The sequence below is a fragment of the Pyrenophora tritici-repentis genome, chromosome 5 (genome assembly GCF_003171515.1).
Source record: "Pyrenophora tritici-repentis strain M4 chromosome 5, whole genome shotgun sequence".
Classification (NCBI taxonomy): Eukaryota; Fungi; Ascomycota; class Dothideomycetes; order Pleosporales; family Pleosporaceae; genus Pyrenophora; species Pyrenophora tritici-repentis.
In genome coordinates this window covers 2,656,094-2,672,296 of record NC_089394.1, presented here as the reverse complement: position 1 = coordinate 2,672,296, position 16,203 = coordinate 2,656,094, and the positions used below count along the sequence as shown (strand labels likewise).

The 16,203-nt window shown below is 53.4% G+C and overlaps 5 protein-coding genes across 5 annotated transcripts; 3 read left to right on the top strand and 2 right to left on the bottom strand.

Moving 5' to 3' along the window:
* Positions 1–2,535: 2,535 nt before the first annotated feature.
* On the top strand, positions 2,536–6,776 carry PtrM4_110090 (Las1 domain containing protein; the record flags this gene model as incomplete). The annotated part of the gene is made up of 3 exons (XM_066107874.1): positions 2,536–3,194; positions 5,778–6,574; positions 6,769–6,776. 3 exons carry the CDS (start codon positions 2,536–2,538, stop codon positions 6,774–6,776), a joined length of 1,464 nt encoding a protein of 487 aa, XP_065962323.1.
* A 494-nt stretch (positions 6,777–7,270) lies between these two features.
* PtrM4_110080 (mitochondrial dicarboxylate transporter) lies at positions 7,271–8,406 on the bottom strand (the record flags this gene model as incomplete). The annotated part of the gene is made up of 4 exons (XM_001935764.1): positions 7,271–7,363; positions 7,430–8,047; positions 8,124–8,253; positions 8,315–8,406. The coding sequence occupies 4 exons, from the start codon at positions 8,404–8,406 to the stop codon at positions 7,271–7,273; spliced, it is 933 nt and encodes a 310-aa protein (XP_001935799.1).
* A 348-nt stretch (positions 8,407–8,754) lies between these two features.
* PtrM4_110070 (WD40 repeat protein) lies at positions 8,755–9,924 on the top strand (the record flags this gene model as incomplete). Its single annotated transcript, XM_001935765.1, has 2 exons — positions 8,755–8,856; positions 8,908–9,924. The coding sequence occupies 2 exons, from the start codon at positions 8,755–8,757 to the stop codon at positions 9,922–9,924; spliced, it is 1,119 nt and encodes a 372-aa protein (XP_001935800.1).
* Positions 9,925–12,149: 2,225 nt separating this feature from the next.
* Positions 12,150–13,816, top strand: PtrM4_110060 (uncharacterized protein; the record flags this gene model as incomplete). Its single annotated transcript, XM_066107873.1, has 2 exons — positions 12,150–13,429; positions 13,465–13,816. The coding sequence occupies 2 exons, from the start codon at positions 12,150–12,152 to the stop codon at positions 13,814–13,816; spliced, it is 1,632 nt and encodes a 543-aa protein (XP_065962322.1).
* A 979-nt stretch (positions 13,817–14,795) lies between these two features.
* On the bottom strand, positions 14,796–14,918 carry PtrM4_110050 (uncharacterized protein; the record flags this gene model as incomplete). Its single annotated transcript, XM_001935767.2, has 1 exon — positions 14,796–14,918. The coding sequence occupies one exon, from the start codon at positions 14,916–14,918 to the stop codon at positions 14,796–14,798; it is 123 nt and encodes a 40-aa protein (XP_001935802.2).
* Positions 14,919–16,203: the final 1,285 nt, after the last annotated feature.

The window sequence follows — 16,203 nt, the reverse complement described above, 5'->3', positions numbered from 1 at the left end:
CCGGTGCATTGATTTGTTGCCCAGGGCTCGCGCTAGTTGCAATAATTCTTTGACTGGCTCGCCCACACTGGGTTTTTGGCATGTGGGAGAGAGGGTTGCTTCTTCGTGGGCACAAATGAGGAGCTGCATCCATGAAACCGCCTTTGTGATGTGGCATGCATCAGGAGGGAAGTCGGAGGCACATGTGGACGATATGGGTATGCGGCTGCAGCCAAGTGGAGGTTTACCACATTGACGTTTGTCGAAAGCGTCTGCGTCTGCGGACCAAGAAAGACATTGCATGCAAGGCCGCAGGTGCAGGTTTTGATATGCTGAATTTGGCGACAAGATGCAGCCCCCCTGACATGATGCTGTTCGTTTGAACGACCCAAAACATCCTTGCGCCCGCGTTGAACCGCTGTCGATCATTCAGGCGGGACGATAGTAGTCAGGGTTCTCGCTTTCGGCGCTTCGGCTGCATCTCATCAGCCACGCTCCGGGGATTTCTGGTTATCGAACGGCACTGCCGGTTTGGGCTTGGTGACCGTGGGGTCGTCAGGGCGGTCTGCAGGCGTGGGAAGTTTGGATGGATGACTTCACCCGGTTGTCATGGTGGTTGAGGGCTTGGTGCAGCACGTGAGGCGAGGTCAAGGACGGCAGGCTTGCAGCTTCATTACGGCGTTCGCACTAGGTGCAGCAGGGAGTGTCAGTGAGGATCGGGAGCTGGAGCTGAGCAGCATCACGTGTGGCTGCAGCGACGTTGGGCGACGCACAGAGACAGAGTGCAATCAGTGATAGTGTGATATGCCACGAAGCCGTAACGCGCCAATATTTTGTCGCTGGTCGTGTCCGTGTCCGTGTCCGGATCCGTGCCCGTGTAACTGTCCGGTCACTCTCTTGCTGCTGGGTTGTTTAAGCCCGACATACAACGTTAGCAGCGCTTCATGGTTTCAAGGCGTGCCTAGGTGGAGCACGGCGGTGGCCCAAGGTTAATGTGGTTTTCCTCTCGGCGCTGCCTAACTATAACCAGGGTGTCAGACTCGACACGGTCATTACGGGGGGGGCCAGTGCCAGTGTCGACTTTGGCGCAACCCGCTGTGACGGCACACGCACCCACGCCGGGGGGCCGACCGATGGCAGGGGGAGGGTCGGGGAGGGTCGCGATGAGGTAGGGATGAATGGGGACTGGCGTTTAGCAAGGGGAAGGGGAGGGGATGGGCCTTGTGCGTCCGGTGTGCTCAGACAGGCAGCCTTTCCAGAGAGGCTTGTTGCAAGGCTGATGCAATCTCGGCCATGTCGCCAGCGTCGCAGTCGCGCCGTTTGGAGTGTGACGGACGGCAGGCAGCATGTGCGTGTCTGGTGGTGCATGTCGCGGACATGGGATAGGCTCGCGGAGCCCGTTGGAGGCGACCGGGGCCAGCTCCCTAGGACTGACTACTGGCGATTTCTGGAAGACGGTCGGCTAGCATCATGTCCAATTAACGGCTTGGAGCAGCGCCCACCCCAGATCGCGCTTGGATGCCATGGGCCAGCACTGTGGTTTGCCGGCTGCACGCGCAGCTACGAGGCCATAGTTGCATGGGTCCGCTTTGGCTACGACGCAGACGTCTTTCACCCGCACTGCGCCGTCTATCCACTCCATGCCGTACCCACTAACACTCCTAGCAATGACTTTGTGCGCCAACCACAGTTTGAGTCGCCCCTGACCTCGCCATGCGCCTGGCGCCGACGACACGCATCTTCGACCTGCTCCATTACTCCATTACTCCATCTGCACTATGCTGGCCTGGCCCACCCACGCACAGTATCGCCGGCTTGCGCCCACAGCCCACTAATCATGCTGCCCGCAGGCGCGGCTAAACCATGACGCTGCAGATACCTGGCCTAGTTGACCGACTCTCTTCAGTGCCATCTTCCCTTCCCCTTCCCACCACTGCCACCACCCCCCGGCCTACCAGCTGAGTCGTACTGTACTGGCTAGCCCGCAACCGCACCACCACCCACCCAAAACTAAAAAGTCCACATCCACATCTCCAAGCGCGCCTCCCTTGCCAATCTTCCATGAGCCGGCCTCGTCTAGCTGCACGGATGCTCCGTTGCGCGTTGCGCCATGATACACCTCCAGCCCTTCCCTGTCTTGTGATTTGGTCATTCCAAGCCTTCCTTTTCGCGATGCACTATGCCTTTGGCTGATCGTTCCAGCCGTGCCACTGGCCCTAGTCGTCACAGCGCTCCCTCACCGAGCCATCCCTTGGCCGCTCCGTACTGTCAACACACTCCCGTTCCTTGTCTGCACCTATTCCCTTCCTAGCCCCGACAAGAGTTTCGCTAGTCCACCCTGGCATTCCGTCTACCATGACTCTGCACGCCCGGTTACCACATGGACATTTCCCCATCCATCCTTCCTGATCTGTCCATGCCTCTTGGCACCCCATATACCTATGCAGATGCCCCCAGACATAGTATCCTCAGATAGTCCGACCAGCCTGAATACATCTCTCTCCTGTGCTGTATATCAACACACCATCCTCCCACATCACATCGCACACAGCAATCATGTCCGGACACATGCAGACCTCACAACTACACCACCGCACCTCCCGCGGCTCAACCAACCAACCAGCATGCCGTTCAGCACGCGTCGAGAAGCCAAAGAGCCACCACAACAGCCCAAAGGCCATGGAGAGGAGGAAGACGACGACCGAACCCAAGCTATACGCAACCTTGGACGATCACTACCGGATGATGTTCGGCATGGCTGCCGATGAGGTTGAGGAGCGTCCACAGCCAAGCCGGCCCGTGAGCTGGCACCCATCATGCTCGCAATACCAGGCCACCCAATCCCAACAACAATGGCCACAAGAATACTCCCCCTCTTCAAGAGACTCGTGCCATGGCTCAGACTTTTACTCGCTTTCCACACGCAACTCCATGTTCGAGCCCATGACTACTGCACCAATCTACTCGAATGATTCCGATTATGGATGGCAAAGCGTATCCCAGCACACACCAACCTATATGCATTCTTCCATGAGCACGCCCACTACCGAGCCCCTCCCCTGGTACCTGCAACAATGGGCCCAAAAGAACCAAGCACAGGCATCTTCCGACTTTCTCCCCATTCAGCACCCATCCCAGCAAAATCAAGACATGGAGGAAGACGACGGCGAGAAGCTTGTCGCCCTCGGCCTCTACGACGCACCAGAGCCATCATCGTGGGGAATGAGCGAAGGAACCGGCAAGGGACTGAAGCTCGAAGAGACATGGCAGCCACCTGAGGAGGACAACGACGAGGACGACGATGATGACGCAAGCTCCGAGGCAAGTGTGGATGAGCCGTCCCCGCCGCTCCCGCCCGTACATGAGCAGGCTCACATGCCAGTCCATGTCCAGTCTCAAACACCAGGCAGCATGGAGGGTCAGAGTTTCTTTTTCGACGAGGACGAGACGGCGTCCAAGGAGTGGTGGTTTCAACAGGTCAAGCAACCTTCTATGCCGGTGCGGGACGCCGGACTGGGATTCGGATGGATCTGAGGCTTGAGCGTGGGGTGGTGCCTGTGCCTGTTTCAAACACGTCGCGCCGGATGTGATACGGCTCCACTTGTATACATTGTTTTCACTTTTAGCATAGCACAGCGAGGCGTTTTGCAAGGTCCTGCTTGGGACCGGGAAGAGAACTTGGAGATACCCAGCCCTCACGGGCAATCAGTTGCATGGCCCAGATGGCGATGCAGTAGATAGACCACATGGATAAATCAAACATCAATCAATAACATCATCAATCACACCACCAACGTCATGTGTGCAAACTCACTGTGCTGATCTCTCGTGTTCAAAAAGGTACTACATGTACCCCTATGTCGGTCGTTCAGCCGTGAAGATGATGACCACGTCGACTGCCGAGAGGGGAAGACAGGCCGTGTTCGTCTCTGCTTCAGCTGTGAGACTCGCAACTGCCGTGACATAATTAGTAATACGCACTCGACCAGCAAGCTTCTTCAACGCTTCTAGCTTGGACACTCTACTTAGCTTGGACACCCGACCCTGGTAGGTACCAGCCGTTGGTACGATTTGGCCTCGGCGCATGCCGCACCGTAACCAAAACCAACAGCGTAGTGTACCTGACCCAGGGCGCATCTCGCACAACAAATCACACATCGGCAACATGACGCCGCAAGCTTCTCGGGCATCCATGCTTTATTAGGTACTAGTCTGGCCCAAATGAAGCACGACGCAATTGTGTCACATTGCCCGGCAAAGGACCGAAGGGGGCGTGACACACACACCAGCCTCATCATCTTGGACCTCAATTTTGCCAACCTTTTTCGAGAGCACGCACACCTACACCCACTGGGCCGACGGCAGCAACGGCGTCGGGCTCACATCGAGGTCCGGCCGATGTTGACGCCGTCCAACGGAACGAGCCTGCGCGTGCTGCCTGCGGTGGTCCCATGGCATCAGCCATGTTTATGCTTGCACGTGCTTGCAGGAACGAGAGCGAGGTCGAGAGTCAAGTTAGGGCAGAGTGGATTTTCATCAGCGCCCATCTCGCATCTCGCTCAACTTCGGCCAAGCGAGAGACGAGCCCGCCCGCCACAGTTGCCTTGTACCAAACATTCAACCTCTGCACAGCCCATTTTCTCTCCTCTCCATAGTGCGGGTCCCACCCCTCCCCCTACCTTAACTCCCCCCAGCCGGCACCAGGCCAAGCGCGAACCGAGTCCTGCACTGCTGCATTTGCGCTTTTCTGCCCCCTCCGAGCCTAGATGCATGGAATAGCGCCGAATAACATTTCAGACGGAAATGGTTCCAGAAGATGGGGTATACTGGGTAGTTAGCATAGCATATTACGTCGGGTCAAGTCCGGCACAACCTACACGAACGGGAACGGACGGGCGGCCATACGTCACTGGCGTTTTTTTTGTTGCTCATGTCATCAGTTCGGTTTTTCTCTGGCACAACACACACGATTGAACAGGGGTTTGTGGGCTCGGAGAGTCGGAGGGTAGCGGCTCCAGAAAATTTGTCAAGGGCTGCGATTATTCACGTGCTTCACATCTGCGACGCACACCTTTGCGTCGTCAGCCAATCATCTGCCCTGGCGTCTTTCTTGTAGGAATACCGTCCCTCCACGTCCTCCAATAGGTCGTCGTCATTGTCGTCGTCGCGCGAAGCGGCTTTACCTAGCATTAAGCTCGCCCACGCACAGCATACATGGATATGGATACGGAACCTGGCTTTGTAGTTACAGCGTGGCGGAACCTCCAGGAGCTGCTTCAGCTGCGCCAGGACCTCTACAATACTAGCGACAAATTCTGCAGACAGAAGGCGGTGAACAAGGTAAGCTGAGTAGTTAGTGTACACGCCCAACAACAACCACCTTGGTGTCTGGTAAAAATGGCTGTTTTTTAAAGCTTGGAATTCGGGTCTATTTTTGTTGGTGTTGTTGGAGTCAAGAAAGATGGGCTGAGCTGATGCAATAGGATTAGGTTTTTGCATGGCGTCTACGTAAGCCAGAGGGTCTGCCACTGCTGCTAGACTCTACGGCTGATATCGTTGATGTGGTCCTGCAAGACGAAAGGAGCGGTCTGGGACATAATGCACTCAGATTGTTGTACGCAACTGCAATATCACGGTAAGACTTTTTTTTTCCTTACCCAAGGATTCTACATCCTTGGGTATTATTGCATCTCACACCGCTACATGCACTGGCAAGCCCTCTTCCCACGGCCGAATAATCCCAAGACGAAAAAAATCCCCCCATTCTGACTCACACTCACATTAACCTCCCCTTCCAGCTTCGTAACCGGCCTCGCAGACACGCAAATCGAATTAACCCGCGACCGCCCGAGTTGGTTCGTACCAGGAAAGGCGCTCCAATTGCCCCTAGCACTCCTGGAAACACGCCACCGCATCGTGCATCGTCACCTGCCCTCGCTCGCAGAGCTAAAGCGCACGGCGGCCGAGTCTCTGGAGTGGCTTTGGGAATGGTACTGGAGTCAGCTTGAGACGGCGTTTTCCGGTGCAAATGGCGAAGGAGAAGCAGTGGAGTATGAGGAGATTGGTGTAGAAACCACACAAGTTTTCAAAGAAAAGTTACAAGGTTTGCTGAAAAGCTACCTCAAAGACCGCAAGGCGGAAATCAAGAGTAAGACAGTAGGACATGATGGATTTAACGCGGTGTCAAAAGCAGTATCTTCATACACGACACTCTGTTCCACCATTTTGAACATCAGCGGTTCCTCTCCACCACCGCAGATCAAAAACATCACCCTACACACCCTCCTCGACCCCAAGACAATCCTACCCACGGATAGAAAACTAGGCAGTAGCATGTCCGGCGCCTTCCTCATCTGGACACCCCTCTTACTCGCCTTTTGTAGCAGTCCGGATCCTACTACCACACCAGCTACTATCCCCCTCCCAACACTCCTCGCTCATATGCTGAAGGCTATGGATGCACCCTCGTCGCGCAGCCCAGAGAATGATCCCGTCAAGGAAGCGTGGCATGACTGGGTACTTCATGTTCTCACGTCGCGGGAATGGGAGACTGCGAGAAAGGCGGTTGGTGTTGTGGAGGAGGTGCTAGGGAACTGTTTGTGTGAGCCTACGTATTGGAATTTGAGGGTTGTGGAGGGTGTCTTGAGGTGTGAAGGTGCGGAAGTGGGGAATAAGGCGGAGTGGAGAAGGGTGTTGGATGCGGCGAGGGAGGATGGAGGTGGAGAGGATATGGAGGTTGATGTTGAGGAGATTGAGGAGGCTGTTGCAGTGGGGGAGGCGGTGCTGAAGGGGGATGAGGGTGAGGGTGGAGAGAAGATCTATGGACCGGTTAAGGTGGTGGGGATGTGGAAGGGGAGGCCGCTTGGGTGGGTGCCTGAGGGGTGGGAGGATGATGAGTAGATTGAGACTTTGCTCGACTCTGCGTTCTAGAGCTGTGGTGTAAAATCCACTCTTAGTGTTTACCCGTGGTAGAAACAATATCACTCAAATCTCAACAGCATGTCAAGCTGTACCACGAAACATAACCACTTCGTCTTTCTTGAACAACATATACATTTCATCGCTCAAGCTCTTGCTAAACGACTCATACGACGTACTTCTATGTCTAACACATCAATACAACGCACTTATTTACACAGTAGTGTCAACTTTTGCAGGACGAGAAAACAAAAAGGCCATCCGCTACGTCCACTCGGCCAGAATGCCGATAGTGGCGTATCAATCAAACAGGCTAGGTACTATATACACAGGTAGAAAAGGGGGTAATCGATGGCAAAGGAGCACCCACCGCTCATACCTTTGTCTTGACCTCGGCGGGCAATATGCGATCTTCCACTATACGCATAAGTTTAATAGTTTGCTCCGCGAGGGTAAGGGTAAGAATCTGTGTTGTTGTCAGTCCAAAAAATCCAGAAATGCACATTCAACCATGCTCCCGAGCAAAACCTACAGTGTGTGGCAGAATCCTTGCCAAATGAGCAAAATACCCCTTGTATAGCGCAAGAATACCCTCCATCTTGATCGTCCTAGACAAACAGTCATACGCCGACGAGTACAGATTGCCCGTCTGATTATACATGCGCGACATGATCGTATCCGGCGGATGCATAACACAACAAACGACAAACCCACTCGCCGTACTACTAGCAATATGCAGCGGCATACCCTCCTGCATACCCAAATGTTTAACCAGCCGTCTCTTTGCGAAGAAATACGTGGGCAATTGTACCGAGCTGCCGAAGCCCGTGCGAATCATTGCGGGTCCCACGCCTCTGTACAATCCCTTTACGCCCTCATGCGTGTATATTTGGCGCATACCGTCGACGGCGTTTTTGTAGTGGTGCTGGGTGCCGACGGGGAGGAAGGGCGAGTAGGATTGCAGGCGGGTTTTTACGAGGAAGAAGGGGGAGCCGCAGGCGGCGCCGAGGATGCCAGACGAGGCGCCGGCGAAGAGATTGATGCCAAAGGATTGGACGTTGCCGTCGGTGTAGGCGACTTTTGTAAGGGTTTTGCGGATGGGTTCGTAGAAGCCTAGACGGCATCCGTTTAGGGTCATTTGGTAGATGTACTTTGGTCCGTCAGCGTCCTTTCTTGTTCAATCGTCACAAGACATGGAAATGTGTTGTAGTAGTGTCTGGACGTACGGCGCAGCCTAATCCTCGTAGGAGTCCTCTGGGCCCTTCATTCTTCAAGATGACGCTCACGCCGTGGAAGACACCTTTGTATAACCGCGGCGCATCCGTTTTGGCTTTGAGCTCGCCTTGCAATTGTAGTCTGGGCCATGGTCAACAGGCTGGCGCGCAGGGAATTTCTTTCGCCGACGGGCTATGCGCACCGGATCTTGACCGTCTCGAAGCCATGGGTTACCGTTACGGCTCCGCATGCTGCTATTCCGCCCGCGATGAAGGACCCAAGTGTGGTCGACATATTTGCGCTTCGCTACCGTGTGGTCATGGACACGTAAGGGGGGGATATTACTAGGTTCTGGGAGTGAAAAGGAATCCGACAGTGAAGGTTGTGAGTGAATTGTAGGTCAGGGAAACGAAATGCTAATTCTAATGCCGATGCTAGCAGTAATGTTGTGTTCCGGTGTCGGCTCTTAGCTACGTAAGGCCGAGCGCAGTCAGACCCACTTTGTTCCCCATCACGCATTTCTTCGGGTCTAGTTACCCACGTCGCGTCGTCGCGTGTGTCGAGCTTCACCATATCTTTCCAACTTGATAGGCAGAGATGAAGTCGCTTTTCACGGCCGACGATTGAGAGTTCAACACCACCATGGCCGGCTCAGCAACGCCTGGCGGAGGTCCTCCACCACCACCTGCAGGACCGCCGACGCAGAAAGTGAGCGACGTCATAACGAGCTTCAGGCCTCAGAGAGTAAGCTTTGCGCCTTTGGATATATGCGCCGAAACACTAACACTTTATCAGCGCTTCAAGTCTGGCGGTCAGGGCACTTCGGTAACTTCACTCGACTTTGACGACTCGGGCGAACTAGCCATTGTAGCGCGCGACGACGATACCCTTCAAATCTACAACTGCAAGGAAGGCAAGCACGCAAAGGAGCTTAAGAGTCAAAAGTATGGAGTACACCTTGCGCGCTTCAGCCACCATGCACAAAGCATCATCTACGCGAGTACAAAGGTCGACGATACCCTCCGCTTCCTCTCCACGCACGACAACTCATATATCCGCTACTTCAAAGGCCATACTGATACGGTGACGTCGATTGCCCTGTGTCCTTCCAAGGATGAGTTCATCAGTTGCTCCCGGGACAACACAGTGCGCCTGTGGAATCTACAGTCACCCAACTATGTGGGCTTACTCAACCTTCATGCAGCACACCTAGCGACATACGACCCATCCGCGACCGTCATAGCCATTGCCTCACCGTCGACACAAAATATCCTCCTCTACGACATACGCAACTACGACAAGCCGCCGTTTACCACATTCGACCTCCTCGACTACGAGCAGCGTTTCCTCGGCGGACAAAAAGTGGACTGGACAAAGATAGAATTCAGCAACGACGGCAAGAGTCTGATAGTTGCAACAAACGGCAGCGGCCACTTCGTCCTAGACGCCTTCTCAGGCGAACTAACACACTTCTGCTACCGCAAAGCTGGTTCCTCTGGTCGCCTACCCCCCAGCGCCGCAGTCACCAACCTCAACGGCGCCTCGCGCAACCCCGACATGCCGCCAAACGGTCAGGGCGACGTCTGTCTCACACCCGACGGCCAGTTCTTAATCGGCGGCAGTGGTGAAGACGGATTACTTGTCTGGGATATATCCAAGCCCCCCTCCTCCAACAACGTGCTCGAGCCCATGGAGAAACTACCCGGTCAGGGCAAGAGTGCTGTCGTGGGGTATAACCCCAGAACTAATCTTATAGCTTCTGCGGATAAGGATTTGTACCTTTGGCAGCCGGACCCCGATTTGATGATTTGAGCATGTGCTTTCATGCAGGGTCTTGTTTTCGGTGCGTTTCGGAGAAATTAGTTGGAGGGGTGGTGTTATATGCCGTGTGTGATAAGGATAAAAAGAATATATGGTGACGTTTATATACAGGCATTTTCTATGTGCAACCAAGATATGGACAGGCGATTGGAACCGAGACGAGACGAGGCGCATATACGAAAGATGCGGCCCGTTGCTCAATCGCGTTTTCTTGTTGTGTGCATTTTCGGACTCTGGGGTTGAGGTAAAGTCCGGTTCGGTGCTTTGGATCTGTACGGTAGGTACGGTAGATGCGAAAAACCCATTCATGCTTCGATACTACCTACAAGTCGCACGCACGTGCTGGAATGCTTTACATGTCACAACAGATGTCACTCACTCCACCCCATCACTTTCTTTTTTTTTTCGCCTTGCCCTGGCTGACTGGCTCGGCAAAGCATGCACGCATACATCGAACGAGCATCTTGCTTTTTCCGGGGCGTAAATGAGAAGAAGAAAGAGAAAGCGGGGAGCTAAGCCGCAACCTCGTAAGCCGTGCAGGCCCAACTGCCGTGTGCGAAAGAGAGAGCCAGAGCCCAAGAAAAGTAAAATCATACATCACATATCCACCTTGGGTTTCGTTTGGCGTGCGCTACAAAGCGCCCAAGTGCATACTAACGACGAGAAGTTTCTTACGCCACAAAATATACGAAAGCGTGATCATGATCGTGATCGAGCTACGGTGTACGGTACCGTACAGTGGATACTAGGTACTCTTCGGCCTGCGTCGGTCACGGTGGTATCCGCGGTTGCACTGCGGTGCTGATAGGAACAGGGGAGGTGGTGGCGTCGGACTTCTCCGCTTACTTATGGTACGGTGGGGATTGGGGTAAGCGTAAGTAAGGATGGTGTGTATACCGTTAGGCGTACTCGCTACTTGGGATGATATGGAGGTATCTCCGGTGGGAGTCGGTTGGTTGTGTGGAGAGTGTAGCTTGTGCAGCGGGCAGGGTAGATGTGGCTATAGGAAAATTTAGGTATTGCTGCTGTGATAATTTACAGAGCAAGGGCAAGGGTAAGGAAATGGAAGGGCAAGGGGTTGATGTGATTGTTGATGAGGATTATAGCTTTGTCTATTGAACAATTTCTATTTGGTACAGTACAAGCACCATGTTGTGTGTAGTGAGGGCCGAAGGGGAGCCGAGCTATGTGCAGACAAGTCACATTCGATTCACAAGACAGATCCCAGGGTTTGCTCCCATCGAGATGGATCATCTGAATGATGCGACTGGGGCTGGGCTAGATCCTCGGCTCGCGAGGATCAAAACTGGGTCGAGGGCTACGTCTTCTTTTTCTCTGGGTATGCTTGCGAGACTACATCTATATGTCATCCATCTGGCCTAGACACACCCGGCTGGAATTGGTGACATGCCTCTTTCGTGTAAGAGTGCGAGAGCGAGAGCAAGTTAGTGTAAGCTGAGTTGATCACGTTATATTGGCGGAGAGAATCTCGCTGTCAGATCGGGGGTGTGTGAAGGATTCGAGGCTAGGGCTGATCGGCAAGGTTTTGGGGGGCGGCAAGGCAAGGTCTTGGGGAAAAGCTGGAGACGCGAACCCCCCTTTGGCGTCGTCCATTCCCAATGCAATTCCTGTCCTTCTTGTCGCCTGCTGCTGTAGGAGACCTTCTCCGCTTTCCCTTCGAGGCCCTTTGCCAGCATGCGTGTTCTTTTCGTAAACACAGTATGACGTTTTTGCCCCCCCCGGACATGGGCTGTCAGCCTCACAAAATGAGCGTTTAGAGAAGTTGCCACACACGTCCTCTGTTGAGCAGAGATGCGTGGTCTCGACGCAATCGCTTGCGAATGCTCTCTCGTAGTGCGGGCCAGTAAGAGGTGAGAAGGCAGAGTGAGACTAAGGACGCACTGGGCATCTACTGTCAGGTTAGGCGGGCTAGGGTTCTCCGCATCTTTGCCCATAGCGTTGGGTCATCCGGGCTCCCGAGGTGGTCGTCTGCAGGAGCGATATTATTAGGGCCCTCTCTTTCTTTCAAAACACACACATTGCATGTCACCGGTTCCTTGCCCAAATGCTTACTTCTCGTTGACTTTTCACTCCTTCTTGGCATTACATACTCACCCCCTTAGTTTTGACTGCACGTCTGGGTCACACGCAATTGCCATGCCGGGCTTTGGGCATTGAAAAGCAGGGTCGAGTGGTGTATCGGGTCGAGAAGCTCCATGCTCCGCCATTCACTAGCACAGCATTGGCTCCACTTTGCTGATCCTCGGATCGCGTGCCCTACCCGCACAACAAACCATCCGCTGGACGCTCTTGACTCACATCTTATCGACTCGTCGCTCAGACACCGCTACGGAGTAGGGACTACCCGCAAGAATGCTGAATCGTCTCCTCAGCTCAATCTCACCAAGAACGTACATGACGTTGGGCAACGGAGGATGAAGCCAGCTGATACTACAAACACATCATCTATACAAAGTCGACCATTCGGCATTCTCGTTCCGCCTGAAGGACCGGTCACCCTGGACTTTACCACTCCCCTTCCAAAACCAGATATGAATCTCACCTTCTTACCCAGACCAACGCAATCCAGGCCCGGGAAGCGAAGTCGAGCTATAGCAGATATCGACGGAGAACACTCGTGCACACAGAAGAAGAAGCGCCGACTACGTCTCGTCCTCATCACATCGCGCCTCTCGCCCCAATTCTCCCACCCAGCAACCAACATTGTAGATCGAGGCAGCTCGAAAATCGCAGTCTGGGCAAAGCAAAAGGCTCTCGGTCGGAACCTCCTCCGCAAAGCCGCCATCCTCAATGGCATACGCAGACGAAACATGTCATCCAAGGGGGGCAATGGCGGACGCAGAGGACGAATACTAGTAGGAAATGAAAAGGAGCAAGCGCAATTCGAACTAGCAAGGCTAGAGTTCGATCACGGCAGCATTGATACCTACACCCGACCAGTCCTATCACAAGACCCATCAGTTCCACCAAGTGGTCTCGTACGCACAGGCGATCACTTTGTAGTATCCGGCTCACCATCTACTTCTCCTACCTCATCTAGAAGTCCTTCGCCCACACCCCCTGCTTCGCCCATGAAAAGTTCCCCAGAGGATACCAAGGCTTTTCGCTCGCCAAACGAAACTTTGTCCCGCTCACATACCCTCTCTCTCGCTTTGCCTAGAGCACAGATCCCACGGAGAGATTATACACCCCCGCCGCCGTCTCCGCTCGGTATATCGAACTATGACGCCCTTGACGTCGAACACGCTTCCTTTGATCCATACGCGCATCTCGACGATGACGGTGAGGGTGAAGACGAGAGGCTCCCCAGCCCCTTTGATGACGAAGATGATGACGCGGTTTCGTTTCCTAGGTCTACACATCCTTGCGCTGTAGCGCAGACGTGTAGATCGGATACTGCATCTCTCTTTTCAGAATTCTTAGATCCACCGGCTGAAAATCGCGATTGGAGTGAGGGAGAAGATGAAGATGAGTGGTGTAGTAGTACCCTGTCTGCTGCTCCACCGGTAGTTACAACACTGCCATCAACCTCACCATCAACAACAACAACATCACCAACCAAACGAACAGACTCCTTCGCCACATCCCCGAATTTTCGCCCTACAATACCTCCTCCATTAAAACAGATATCAAAACACTCCACATCATCGCCATCGTCACCATCTTTAAGCTACTCAACTCTAAACCCAACAACACCAGTGTCCCCGAATTTCTTTCCTACAACCCTATCGTCAACGTCCACATCGCCGAGTTTCCCCCCTCTAGGTACGACCGCGAGGACGACGATGCCGTATACACCGCGCTCGCCGACGTTGCTGGCATTGGCGAGTCCAAGGTCGGTGTCGCCGAATTTTGGGGTTAGGGGGTATGAAGGTGGAGGTGTTGGGCGATAGACGGTTGTGTGTTTGAAGAGGGAGGGGAATACTTGGAGTTGATGTAAGCGAATTTTATACATCTAGGCGGGCTGGCCAATTGGTTGTCTTCTAGCTTTGAGTATTGGATTAAGATTCAAAGAAAAAGAATAGGGTGGTATAAATCTGTAAAGGTAAGAAGGTGTTTGTAGGGTTAATACTGGTTATGTTTTGTGTGTGCGTGTAAACTACATAGGTGCGGATACTTGGTTTGAGATGTACATAGAGGTTGTACGTACGGCAACGGCAACGGCAACGACCAAAGGCGAAAAACTTGCACCAAGGCGCAACAAGCCTGCCAACGCAAGCATCTACTATTTAGATCTTCGTGTGTTAGACTGTAGATGTAGCGATAGCTGTACAACAACTTCCTCTTCTATCCCTCCAATCTCCCTCCCTCCCCCTATCCCAGCATACATACACAACCGCATCCGCCATCAATCAACATCAATCGTCCACGTCACAACCACGCACCCACACACACACACAAAAAAAACTATTTATGAAAGCATGAAAACTGTACCCGACCTCGTCGTTGGGCTTCGATTCAATTCAGCGGTAGCGAAGTGGACCTATATTACACGACTCAAACCTATAGCAAGCAGCACACCTAAAAAAGAACGCGGATGTCACTTTTGCATTTGTGCCAGTTGTAATAATAGTAACATGGATGGAATGACACAATTTTCTCTATAGGGAGATGTTGGGCTGAATGTATATGTACGTATTTGGTTTGGGAATGCAAAGGTACGTAAGTAGGTAGGTATGTCAGAGCTTTCTAATCTCATCTCCCTGCTCTAGGTACGTAGGTCTCGTGCTCTCATTTTCATAATAATCATGAAAGATGTGAGAGCAAACGCTATGCATCGACGGAGCAAATTCGCGATCGAAGGGAACCGCTAGCCTGTACAAACGCTATGACACAACGCCCTATGCATCTACATTCTGCAGTTTGGCCGCGCGGTCGCGTGCAATATCACACATGGCCTGAATGGCGTCTGCCCTCTCGGCGCGTACATCGGCGCGATCGATGCGCTCGCGCATATTATGCATGACCTCCGGTCTCGCACGGCCGTTTACAAAGACACTGATTCTTGTATCAACAACACACCGAAAAACATACAATGCAGCTGTTGTACAGTAATTCAATGTTTGAGTGTCACTTACACGTATCGCAGCCCCGGAAACACTTCCTCATACTCACGATTCAACGCCGCCAACTTCTCCGCTTCCGCCTCCCCACCCGTGTTCAACTGCGCCTGCTCTTTACGGCTCTGTTCGCTGTCGACCTTCTTCTCGCCGAGGCGGGGATGTGCACAGAGGATCTCGGAGAGGGTGTTTAGGTGGGCTGGGTCTGACGAGATGGCTAGGGCGTTGAGTTGGGCGTTTACGGCTGTGATGAGGACGTCGTAGGAGGGGAAAGTGGCGGAGCGGAGGACGGGGAGAGTGATTGTGCGGAGGGGAGGCGAGGGCTCGAAGAGGAGGTCGAGGACGTGGGTTAGTTCTTCGTCGGAGGCATGGGGGAGGGTGCTGGGGGCGGGGAGTGATGTCATAGTTGTAAGTAGGGAGAAAGGAAGGGTCTGCGGAGATGTTGTTTTTGTGTGTTTGCTTTTAGGGAGGTAAGGTAGGGGAAAAAGTGTGAGCTAGTATTTGAACGTCAGGTTATGATGGTTGTGGATGGCGACATTTCTTCATCGGCCTGGCGGCCGCTACCGACCGATCAGCGATGGAGTGCATGACTGGCTCCTATGCTGTTAAAGGCGCGGGTACCTGCGAGCTGCAAGGGGAGGGAGAGCTGTTCGCGACATGGTGCGGGGCAACTAGGGTAGTCCTGAAAGCTATCCCCTTAGTCTTTTCTAGCTTGGACGCGTACCGCGTAATGTGATAAACACCCCGAAGTGTCGTGGCGAGGTAAAGGAGGTGAATTAGACACTAAGCAGGTGCCATGATACGGAGTTTTTCATGACCTTGCCAGGGTTGCGACGTCTTGCGGTCAATCTTGTATTGGACGATAGTTTGTCCCTGAGTAAGACATTTGGACTAGAAAGCGCTGTCTATTCTGGTTTGGGACAGTCGCACACAAAACGGTTGTTTGCTTCTTCCTGTGCGCGTGTCACTTGCTGTCATCTGCAGCCTACCGACGGCAGAAGAAATGAAAGATCCCGGGCAACTTTAACAGTCGTAGTCTGGCCTTGCACTATATTCGCCGCTGGCTGCGACCTTGATCGCGTCAGGCTGACAGTGACACGTGATATTGATGCCGTACTGCGGGGGCGTGTTAATGCGGGAATGAAGCGCAACATGGCTCACAGCACTCGCCGTGCAGTCGCCGTCGCCG